This window comes from Notolepis coatsorum (assembly GCF_963971535.1).
Source record: "Notolepis coatsorum genome assembly, chromosome: 10".
In the NCBI taxonomy this organism is placed as follows: Eukaryota; Metazoa; Chordata; class Actinopteri; order Aulopiformes; family Paralepididae; genus Notolepis; species Notolepis coatsorum.
In genome coordinates this window covers 3449274-3461967 of record NC_140174.1, presented here as the reverse complement: position 1 = coordinate 3461967, position 12694 = coordinate 3449274, and the positions used below count along the sequence as shown (strand labels likewise).

The 12694-nt window shown below is 43.6% G+C and overlaps 1 protein-coding gene across 1 annotated transcript in view; it reads left to right on the top strand.

Moving 5' to 3' along the window:
* Nucleotides 1-8717, top strand: part of LOC311235001 (spermatogenesis-associated protein 20-like) — a gene marked incomplete at its 3' end in the record, with an annotated part of 45036 nt that extends 36319 nt beyond the window's left edge. Inside the window, exon 6 of the mRNA XM_084322311.1 lies at nt 8700-8717. Within this exon, the coding sequence (XP_084178437.1) occupies nt 8700-8717 (18 nt within the window). The remainder of the gene's footprint in view (nt 1-8699) is intronic.
* Between the last annotated feature and the right edge of the window lie 3977 nt (nt 8718-12694).

Sequence of the window (12694 nt, the reverse complement as noted above, 5' to 3'; positions counted from 1 at the left end):
GGCTGTACTTCGGTTGAGAGATTTGGCGAGCGGGCCTTGGAGAGTCCATCCCAAACGGGTCTCGACTGCTGCAGGACAGCCTCGGGGTCCGGTATGAACCCGGTCTATCGGGACAATGAGGTCTGCATGGTCGGAGCCTATCAACAGGGTCGGCATAGCATTGTCTATGAGCGGGATCGGTAACTTGCGCAGATGTGCATATTTCTCCATCAGCTTGGCGACGGGGTATGTGTACCGCGACAGTCCTATTTCTTGGCTGGTGAAAGCGTCTGCAATCTGGTACCGTCGCTCAGGCTGGCCGCTTGCTGCGATAGAGAATGAGACATTCTCGCCCTTTATCGTCTTCAAATCTCGTCTTATTGTCCGAATTGTCATTTGGGTTTCGCTTCCCCGCAGCCCTAGCTGGGCCGCAGCGGAGGCGGGCAGCAGGGTCTTCTCTGACCCGTCATCGAGGACGGCGTAAGTGTCCAGGACTTTATTCTGGTAGCTTAGTGTCACACGCACTACTTTTAGGAGTACTCGGGCTCCACTGCTGCTGGCGGGATCGATGTACATGACGCTCGCTTTGCGGCTGGATGGTGCAGGTGAAGGGCGCCGTCTGTTACTGTCGTGAAGTATGTCCAGATGGGCTCCATCGCACTTGGTGCACCTTTTCTTTAAGCAGCATTCGGCTGCCATGTGTGAGCGCGCACAGCGAAAACAGCGCTTGTTGGACTTTATCCATTGACCTGCTTCCTCCGCGTTCAGCTTGGGGAAGGAGTCACATTGCGCTAGCCAGTGTTCTTTCTCACAGTAGGGGCACACTATCTTCCACTTCTCCGTTCTGGAGGGGGTACTGTGGCTCCTGCTGCTCGGTACTGACTCCGATTGGTGCATCACAGTCACCGATCTTCTTCCATCATTTAGTCGTCTGGTTCCTTCTCTGGAGCCAGGGGTGCTCCGTCCGAATGTATCTAGCCGTAGGCTGCTGACTTCTCTCGCCAGGAAGTCTGCTAGATCGAGGAGGTTCGGTTCGGGGCCATTCGGGTCTCTGTGGTCCCTCTGCCGCCTAAAGCGCTCCTGACGAGCGGGCGGCAGCTTCTCCAGGATCCTTTCCACATTTGAGTTGGCGTAAAGTTCATGCCTCCCCTTCTCTCTTTGCGCTCCCAACATCCCTACCAGGGACTGCACTCTGATGGACAGGTCGTCCAGTGCTCGATTGTCTATTGCTGGGGGTAAGCGGTCGATGTGTCGGATCTCCTGGATCACGTAATCCCATATGCGCCCATACCTCTGGTCCAATGCTACCAGCGCTGCTGTGTATGGGGTGGTGGAAGTCGCGTAGGCGAGCGCTATATTATGTGCGCGGGGTACCTTTAAGTGCTTCAGTAGGATGGCGTATTTGTGGCGTTCATCCAATACATCCACCAACATGGTCTCCAGACACATGCGGAGTTCTGTATACTGGGCCCGGTTCTCTTGGGTGAAGTCGGGTACCATAGGCGTGCCAATGTATGACGCTGACTGTGGATACATCGGCGAGCGTTGGGGGAGAGGCCTCCTAGGCGAGTCTCCTCCCGCTCCTTGGTATGGGCTGGTACCGGCAGTGTACCATGGCCCGCTTGTCCAGGTGCTGTTCCTCGGTGCGGGTCGTGCGTCGTGCTCACCCGGGTATAGAGTCGGGGGTCTGTAGCGCAGCTCCGCGGGAGTATAGCCTGGGCTGTACCGGGCCTCCTGGTCCGGTAGAGTACTGTGCTGTCTTCGGGCGTGGTTCTCCTCCTCTTCCTCTTTGTCTTCAGTTAGGTCATCCAGTGCTTGTAGTCTCTGGTTTAGCCTCTCCACAGGATATGCTGCTCCTTCCCGGTTGCTAGGTCTCGCTTGGACCGGTGGGGGGAGGTGGTCTGTGGGGGGTATAGACCTCGTCTGTTGGTCAAGTTCAGGGTTGTTTACTCGGCTAGGGGATGCCGCCCTGGAGGTGTGTCTAGACGAGTTCCTGGAGCCTCTGGCGGAGGGAGAGGGTGTTGTCCGTCTGATCAGCTGTTCTATTAGTTGCGACTGCTGTCTGTCGCGCGCTGCGTCCCGTTGAGCACCGGCTCGTTCTCGGGCCACATTCTCTTCCATCTGAATGCGTCTTATTTCTAGACGTATCTGCTCGTGTTCGCTTCGCTGCTGGATCTGCAGTCGGTCGCGTTCAGCAGCGGCGTTCAGGCTGATGAGGAAGGCCTGCTGTAGGGTCCTCTCTGCCTCGCTGGGAGAAGGCGGTTGTATAGGGGGGCCTTCCCTCGGGGTACTCCTTGCGGAGCCTTGGAGCTCTATCTCCACGGTGCTCTCCCCGTCTTCTTCCGTGCCGAGTTCTCTCTCGGTAGCGTTGTATTCCTCCCGGGACTCATCGGGGACTACTTCTTCAGTACTGGCGGGGTGTGAAGTCATGTCTGGTTCCCACTGGTCCCCACCGTGAACTTGGTCAGTTACATTAGAGCCCGTAGGGGCCTCTATGGTCGGGGTAGTCTGGGCGTTGGGGTTAGACATACTTTTACTTTCTAGTTTTACCGCGTTTACTGTTAGTAGAAGACTAGGTTGTTGACTGACAGCGTAAGCCTCTAAGTACTGAGGGAGCCGTCGTTCGCGCTACGGGCGTTGGTTAGGAGGATCGTTTCGTGGAGTGTTCATCATAGGCCATTTCAATATTAATAACACTATATTAATATTACACTAATTACCATCCGGCTCGAAGGACCAATTGTAACTGAGGGGTACAATTCCCTGACTGTATTACTAGATATGATACTTACTACCACTACCTTTGTACTTAATATTCGGCCACCCAGTACACGGCATAAATATATTATCATAAACACTCTCACGTAGATGAAACGGATCCAACACAAATGTACGAAGTCGAAACGGGTCTTTATTTCTACACAGCGATGGTGTGTAGAACAAGCACTTAATCACTTAATTACATTTATGAATTGAAATAGTATGCACTTTTATGGCAAAGAGTATTCGTCGGTATATCAATAGAGAATGTCCAATCTCTGAAGGCTCAGGTGGTAAATATACGACCTGGAATAGTTAAGGAATAACAGCAATGATACTTTAATGATTATATACTAGATACACTAGAGGGGGTTAATCCGGTCGCTTGTAAGCCGACAGGAGTAGGAGGGGGGGGGGGGTAGAATCCGGCTGCCTCGTCCGGCCAAGGGTATCCCAGGTGAACCCACTGTAGTGCCGTTCAATGCGCCGGCGATCCTTGGACCACAGATGAAAGCAGGTGGACTCTTTGTGGGCCGGCTCTCTCCGGTCCACGGGGGAGAGACGTGAAGCGACCTCGTCTTGCAGAGCGTCTCCTCACCTTGCGTCCTCTCCAGGGGGGGGGGTTCCAACACACGGCAGTGTCGGGGGTCTTTATCCATGGAATAATCAAAGTATACAAAGCATAATCCGTGCCTGGGAAGGCGGGCTGTCGTCGGTAGAATAATCCGGTATACAGGTCCACTCGCTCGTCGGCTCTGGGGCTCCTCGGGTGCAGCTTCACATGGGGTCAACCACCCTGGGTAAGCAGCCAGTTCTCTGCCCGAAACGATGGGGTACTGACTACGGTAGTATTCTCACCGCACGAAGCACTATATATTAACAGACTATTATTAGCTTAATAGACTACATCCAACTCGACGATATAGTGCCAAATATGACTATTCAAATATTAATATACACGATGTCTCAATACCGATGGTAGGCGAACTTGGCCTTACTCCCACACGTGGCGTCGCGGGGAGGCTTTACGTCTGTGACTCTATTGGAGGGTAAGAAACTGGACTGAAAAGAAAGTCCTACTTTAGTAGCGCAGTATATATACGCACTATGAACAAATAGTCCCATTAGTGGTGCGGTAGCCAGATTCCTACGCGGAACTAGGACTTGTTCGTACATGTGGAGCGGTACGTTTGAACTGGGTCTGAGGGGTATGGCAGCCTGGCACCAAGGTCTCGACCAATAGTAGAATGGAGACTATTATGGGATGTTCAGTAGGCTAGAATGGATATTCAATGCATATTGTACAAGGAATATACAAGGGATATCAGGGAATATTAGAGAATATACAAATACAATTAAATATATATATATAAATAAATATATATATTCGGTTTAATCTGGCCCTTCACAACAGATGTTTCTAACCACGTCGTGTGATTGGCTGCCCAAGAGGCCATTATGCAGCATCATTATTTCACATTATTTCACCCGTGGCTATGACGACCACCTTCCAGAATCCGTCCGGCCCGCGAGGCTCTTGCTATCCTGGAACTTCTGCACCAGGGTTCGCACAAGGTCCTTGAAGTGCTTAACCTGTTCCCCCCCGTGCGGTCCATCGGCGGACCGCAAATGACATCTGGGTCATAAATCAATATTTTTTTATATGTTGTATAAAAGTAGCGATTTTAATTTCAAACGTATTCAAGTATTAACATCGCTAACATGTCACAACAGCATGTAGAATGTATATTAGCATCAATACGTTAGTTTAGCGATAGGTTAAAAGTGTCATTAGATAGATTTAACTTTTCGATTTGGTCAAGTCTAGTCGCGAGGGTGACCATTTTGGATATTTTTTAACCATGGGAATTGTAGTCTTTTTGCGGCCATTGTAATAGACCACTACAATTCCGCGTTACATTGAAATCGGGGAGGAGATAGCGGGGGGAGCAGATGAATGAATGTGGATGAGCCGTGATGTAAGTGGTTGCAGATACAGCTGTGGGGGCGCTGGAGACATGATCCAATAGACTTTGATGCGCCTGAATCTCCTGAACACGGCGCGACCCATTCCTAATCGATCAGAACTAAATTGGCAGATAAAAAGCCCGTTTTTAAGCACCTATTCCCCATGCACATGCGCAGATTGCCCACGGATTGTGACGCCACGCACACCCGCCCTGGACTGTTCCATCAGAGGGGGGAGCTTCGGTGGCCAGTGTCCTTTCAGCCGAACAGGATAATGAAACAATGATCCCACTAAATGGCCAGACGCGTCTTATGGCGACATCTACAATTACCTCATTGAGTCTCCAGGTAGACTAATGTTTATATTTAAGTGCAGTGGTCTGTAGCCACTTACACTACCACCGAAGCTCCCCCCCTCTGATGGAACAGTCCAGGGCGGGTGTGCGTGGCGTCACAATCCGTGGGCAATCTGCGCATGTGCATGGGGAATAGGTGCTTAAAAACGGGCTTTTTATCAGCCGATTTAGTTCTGATCGATTACGAATGGGTCGCGCCGTGTTCAGGAGATTCAGGCGCATACAAGTCTATTCGATCATGTCTCCAGCGCCCCCACAGCCGTATCTGCAACCACTTACATCACGGCTCTCATCCACATTCATTCATTTGCTCCCCCCGCTGTCTCCTCCCCGATTTCAGAATCCCGGAAGTGTTGCGGTGGTCTATGGACATCGCTAGCTGTCGATCAGCGTTGGATTTTTTCAGAACTACACTTCCCGGGAGATTCTATGGGGTTCAAGGTTCAGAGTTCTGTATGAATTATTTCAATAACTTATTATTCGGGATAATAAGTAGGGGATGCCCCGATCACGTTTTTTGCCACCGATACCGATCACCGATCGTCTATGAGTCATATCGGCCGATACCGATCGTTTTTGGTTTTCTTATAGCAGCTGGCAGTATTATACTGTAGGTCTAACACAGGCATTCTCAACGTCCGGTCTAAATGATCTAATCTAATCTTAGAAATTAAGTAAAGTGAATAGTACTGGGTGTTGAGCATAACAGTATCTTAAGTTAATTTACTTCTGACCATTATAGTCAAAGTATTTTCCTATGAACTGTAACTTATAAGATGTTCTCAGTGTTCAGTTACAGCTATGAAGCACAATAGCTAATTAGCCAACAGCTGCAAAAACGAATGATGTTATAAGACATTGATATTATTATTATAATTTTTTGATGGAAGAGCCACACATTGACGGGCAAAGAGCCACATGCGGCTTGGCCACCCATGCGCTAGATGCTCACAAAGTGCTGTGACTTTCGTCTGTTCCAACGGCCCATTATGTGGAATAACGTTCTAATTCCATTTTCCTGAAGTCATTTTTAAATTTCAGAAACCGTGCTGCAGATAAAACGGGTACTTTTAGGAAAAGTCATTGAGTGACAGAGCTGGAGCTCGACCGAGTGACGAGGATACATTTATTGAAAATGCAGAGGGGTCATGTGACCCCTTGTCGGCTGTGCTAGTGTTAAACAGTAACGTTAGCTAGTATCACTCGAGGTGCACCCGACTCTGCCGGAGCATTTGTTGACATGGGTCTGTGAGGGGGAGGGGGGGAGGGGGGGAGGGGCAAGGCGTGCAGCAGCAACAGCTGTGAGCAAGAGAGACAGCGAGTGAGAACTCCGCTGAGAATTGGATCATGTTTTCCGCGCGTGTCATGGATCGGTTTTTACGATCAGCGAAAATAAAGCATTATCGGATTTCAACGGTCCGATCTCATATTTATACTGAATATCGGCCGATACCGATCGCTGGCCGATCGATCGGGGCATCCCTAATAATAAGCCACAAAAGGTAACGTTTTTGACAAATTTGAAAACGCAGTTAGTTTCTCTTCCCTATTGTTAGCATTCAGCAACAATTAGATTTGAAAATAATTTCAAAATGGTGCCACCCTGATAAAAATAAAAAAGCTACTGTACATTACAGTAGATTTCATTATCTGTTCTCATGCACGCCTGGTGATACTAAATCCAAATTGAACTCGGGCATTTGAAAGATAATATATGTATATATATATATATTCATGTGCGAATTGGCTATAATAAGGTAATTTATAAGCCTTCTATTCTATATTCTATAATAATATTTCAAATTGCATTGGTCCGGATGGGAGAATTCAGTACTGTATCTACAGAACCTTCTGTTTAATCATCTTTCCTTTATTCATTTCCTTAGATCTCTTGTACACATGATCTCAAGAGGGTACTGAATGAGATCAGTGGCAGTCTTTAATGTTTGGTCATTATTAGCATGGTGTTATTCACTGTCAAAGATGCAAAGAGAAATCATAATTCATATTCTCCTTTGTTTCATCACAATTTAAGCAAGCCTAGTAATAGACACAATATTTCTGACACTGAATACATTCCCTGAGGTCCATAGATGTCCCTAGATACCAAGAATATGCAAATGGACCTTGTAGAAGTGGAGCAATATTCCCTTATTCCCCAGATTTTCATAAAATATTCCACGGGTGGAAGAGGTTAAAGGCTTAATTTTTTGCCAAAAAAAAAGTCAATGCCTGGAATTCCTTGAAAACAATTTTTTTTTATTTGTGCGGTGATGGGGAGCCAGTGCAGGTCCCTGAGAAGTGGGGTAACATGGGCTGACTTTGGTAGGTTGGAGATCAGACGGGCCGCTGCGTTCTGAATGAGTTGAAGAGGCTTGGTGGCAGTGGCCGGGAGGCCAGCGAGCAGTGCGTTGCAGTAGTCAAGGCGAGACATGACAGTTGATTGGACGAGGAGTTGGGTGGCTTCTTTTGTCAGGAAGGGGCGGATCCTTCTGACGTTGCTCAGGAGGAATCTGCAGGTCTTGGTCATTCCGGCGATGTGAGCAGAGAAGTTCAGCCGATCGTCGAGGACTACACCTACCTAGGTTCTTGGTGGTCGGGGACGAGGCCACGGCTACATTCTCCAAAATCTTTTTCATTTAGAAAGTGAGTTTAGTAGGAGAAAATAAAATTTTAAACATCAGTTTGCACGTACCACACTTAAACAGATGTGTCCTTCAGTTATTGGTGTAAAGTTGTGGAATTCTCTCCATAGCGAGCTTAAGGGATGTAATAGTGAATTAAAAAAAAATTATAAAAAATAAATATTTAGTCAGTATGAAAATCAAATGTGATCTGAATAGTGAGATCTTTTCTTCTTTTTTTTCTCTCTTTCTTTTATTCTTTATTATTATTATTTAATTTTTTCCTTGTTTAACTGTGGATTGTGAGTTTCTTGTATAATGGTATAAATTATTATTTGTATAAATTAGGTTGTACGCCGACCATTAAGTAAATACTTCTTTAGTTTAGGAATAAGGGGCAGGTAACTATAAGATTTATTCTTCTTCCTGCTCCTTTTGTCCATGGAATGTTATTTATGATTGTGTAATGAAGAGACTCTGATTGTATGATTCCATGTGGCAAACTCTGAACTGAAAACTCTGAACATTCTCCACCGTGAAGGAGAGGAAGAGTTGGGTATCATCGGCATAGCAATGATACGAGAAGGCATGAGACGTGATAACTACACCTGTGACACTATTTCTCAACATAAAACTGCATGTCATCATTCTAATCATTTAGAACTGAACTTTGTAAAGAAACTCAAAGTGACCGATGCGCTGCTCTGTTGAGCCTTCTAGACTCATTACATCAACACTGGGATTATTGTATAATTTGTAAATCAGGGCTATTTTATTTTACAAACTATTTTATTGCACTGCACCATTGCACTATTTTACTCAGTTTTGTCTATTTTACTCTTTTTATTACTGTCTATTTTAAAACGGCCATCGCATCAAACCGTAAACAGAGAGGCCTATTAGATCCTAATGTGAAAAACCTTTTTGCCTTACCTTGTCCATTTAGCTGCTATCTATATTTTATGCTCGTTTTACATGTCTGCACTTTATGCCAATTTTGTGCTCATCTCAGTCTTTCTTACTGCTGTGAAGCACTTTGAGCTGCAATTCTTGTACGAAAGGTGCTATACAAATACAGTTTATTGTTATTATTATTATTATTATTATTAGGGATGTTCGATATTGGCTTTTTTACCGATATCCAATACCGATATCAACCGATACCGATATATGCGGGGTTTCCCCCCCAAAAAAACACAACATTTTGCATACTTTTCACAATAAATAAAATAAGAATGTGTTCTTACTTGCTTGCCTGGGTAAATAAAGGTTAAATAAATGTAATTTTTAATTTTTATTTTTGAAAACAGATATCGATAATTTTCGATATTACATTTTAATGCCAATATCGGACGATAATATCGGACATCCCTAATTATTATTATTAGTGTGGGTGACCTGGCGAAGCCAGGTTGCCACCCACACTATACATATCCATACTCTTTTTATTTATTCTTTATTCCACCGATTTTGCAAACACTTTGCAACACGTAAGCGTTCGCGCCCCATACACGTGAAAGGTATCAAAACGAGCGGCTTGCCTATGGCAACACCGGTCTCCGAACTCGTAAAGTTTCACCGCACCGTCTGGCTACGAATCGACTTTAAACGGTAAAATTTCAGAAATGCATGCAATTTAGAGTGCGAGATCCACCGATTTTCCAAACAACACTCGTGCCAGACCGTTCGCGCCCCATACATGTGAAAGGTATCAAAACGACCGGCTTGCTCCAACTCGATGTGCTATTCGAACTCGTAAAGTTTCACGGCACCGTCTGGCTACGAATCGACTTTAAACGGTAAAATTTCGGAAATACAGTGCAATTTAGAGTTTCAAACACTTTGCAACGCGTAAGCGTTCGCGCACCATACACGTGAAAGGTATCAAAACGAGCGGCTTGCCTATGGCAACTGCGGTCTCCGAACTCGTAAAAGTTTCACCGCACCGTCTGGCTACGAATCAACTTTAAACGGTAAAATTTCGGTCCCATTGGGAATGCATTGCAATTTAGAGTGTAGCAGCTGAAATAATCTTTTTCCCCCTACCTTGGGTGAATTGCGAGTGTGATCTCAATTTTGGACGTAGAAATAAAACAAACACATCAAAACGATGACACGGCTGTCAACCCGCTCACAAAATAAAAATAAATGGAATTGGACATTTCTATCTCAACTGACGACCATTTGTTTGAAGGTTCTCCTCCCCATTGACCGCCATGCAATCGCACTCTAGAAATCACATTTTTCACACTATTTTTTAGCCTTCTGTTCCGATCGCCGAAGGAGTGCCACAATATCGCACGAATGTCACAATATCGCGCACAACCCTTCGCCTACTCGTTGTAGTGCTCATGTGCGCGTCACAACGCTTCATCTCTTATAGTTTTCTTTTAATCAATGTGACAATGCAGTCATGCATCTGCCTCCATAGAAATGCATTGGATAGAAAATATGCAAGTCATAGTGATTGCTTCACCTGTGTGGCTCATGGCTCACTCATGATTGGTTCAGCTGTGTGGCTCGTGGCTGAGCTGCCAATGACATCATCCACTTAACCCATCATTGGCCATCACTGTGTTGCAGTACTGAATTGCTGACAGCGCCCTCTGTCTTGTGGGTTGTGTCATTGTACTCAGTAGGGATATCCTCTTTCATTTTTCATTGGTCCATGTTGACCACCTTTCATTGGTCGATGTTGACCACTCCCCCGATCATTAGACCACGCCCCCTTAGGCCACACCCCCTCAGTGTATCTCTTGAACCGTTTGTCGTAGAGACTTGGGGATTGTGCCATTGGTCCATGTTGACCACCTTTCATTGGTCGATGTTGACCACTCCCCCGATCCTTAGACCACGCCCCCTTAGGCCACACCCCCTCAGTGTATCTCTTGAACCGTTTGTCGTAGAGACTTGCGGATTGTGCCATTGTAATAGTGTAATAGTGTGTAATAGTGTAATAGTGTGTAATAGTGTAATAGTGTAATAGTGTGTAATAGTGTAATAGTGTGTAATAGTGTAATAGTGTAATAGTGTGTAATAGTGTGTAATAGTGTGTAATAGTGTAATATTGTGTAATAGTGTAATAGTGTGTAATAGTGTAATAGTGTGTAATAGTGTAATAGTGTAATAGTGTGTAATAGTGTAATAGTGTGTAATAGTGTGTAATAGTGTGTAATAGTGTAATAGTGTCTAATAGTGTAATAGTGTGTAATAGTGTAATAGTGTAATAGTGTAATAGTGTGTAATAGTGTAATAGTGTAATAGTGTGTAATAGTGTAATAGTGTGTAATAGTGTAATAGTGTAATAGTGTGTAATAGTGTAATAGTGTGTAATAGTGTAATAGTGTGTAATAGTGTAATAGTGTAATAGTGTGTAATAGTGTAATAGTGTGTAATAGTGTAATAGTGTGTAATAGTGTGTAATAGTGTAATAGTGTAATAGTGTGTAATAGTGTAATAGTGTGTAATAGTGTAATAGTGTAATAGTGTGTAATAGTGTAATAGTGTAATAGTGTGTGATAGTGTAATAGTGTGTAATAGTGTAATAGTGTAATAGTGTGTAATAGTGTGTAATAGTGTAATAGTGTGTAATAGTGTAATAGTGTGTAATAGTGTAATAGTGTGCAATAGTGTAATAGTGTAATAGTGTGTAATAGTGTAATAGTGTAATAGTGTGTAATAGTGTAATAGTGTGTAATAGTGTAATAGTGTAATAGTGTGTAATAGTGTGTAATAGTGTAATAGTGTGTAATAGTGTAATAGTGTGTAATAGTGTAATAGTGTAATAGTGTGTGTAATAGTGTAATAGTGTAATAGTGTGTAATAGTGTGTAATAGTGTAATATTGTGTAATAGTGTAATAGTGTAATAGTGTGTAATAGTGTGTAATAGTGTAATAGTGTGTAATAGTGTAATAGTGTGTAATAGTGTAATTAGTGTGTAATAGTGTAATAGTGTGTAATAGTGTAATAGTGTGTAATAGTGTAATAGTGTGTAATAGTGTAATAGTGTGTAATAGTGTAATATTGTGTAATAGTGTAATAGTGTGTAATAGTGTGTAATAGTGTAATAGTGTGTAATAGTGTAATAGTGTATAGTAGTGTAGTGATAGTGTGTAATAGTGTGTAATAGTGTGTAATAGTGTAATAGTGTGTAATAGTGTAATAGTGTAATAGTGTAATAGTGTGTAATAGTGTAATAGTGTAATAGTGTGTAATAGTGTGTAATAGTGTGTAATAGTGTGTAATAGTGTAATAGTGTGTAATAGTGTAATAGTGTGTTAATAGTGTAATAGTGTGTAATAGTGTAATAGTGTGTAATAGTGTAATAGTGTAATAGTGTGTAATAGTGTAATAGTGTAATAGTGTGTAATAGTGTAATTGTGTAATAGTGTAATTAGTGTGTAATAGTGTAATAGTGTAATAGTGTAATAGTGTGTAATAGTGTAATAGTGTGTAATAGTGTAATAGTGTGTAATAGTGTAATAGTGTGTAATAGTGTAATAGTGTGTAATAGTGTAATAGTGTGTAATAGTGTAATAGTGTAATAGTGTAATAGTGTTGTAATAGTGTGTAATAGTGTAATAGTGTAATAGTGTGTAATAGTGTGTAATAGTGTAATAGTGTGTAATAGTGTAAGTGTGTAATAGTGTAATAGTGTAATAGTGTGTAATAGTGTGTAATAGTGTAATAGTGTGTAATAGTGTAATAGTGTGTAATAGTGTAATATTGTGTAATAGTGTAATAGTGTATAGTGTGTAATAGTGTGTAATAGTGTAATAGTGTGTAATAGTGTGTAATAGTGTGTAATAGTGTGAATAGTGTGTAATAGTGTATTGCACTCCAGTAGGGATATCCTCCTTTCATTGGTCTATGTTGACCACTCCCCCGATCCTTAGGCCGCGCCCCCTTTTTGTATCCTTTGAACCGTTTGTCATAGAGACTCGCGAGAGACCGCGAGAGACCCTCTCCCCCGTTGGCCGGCGGTGCACAGGCGTCACCCACACTTT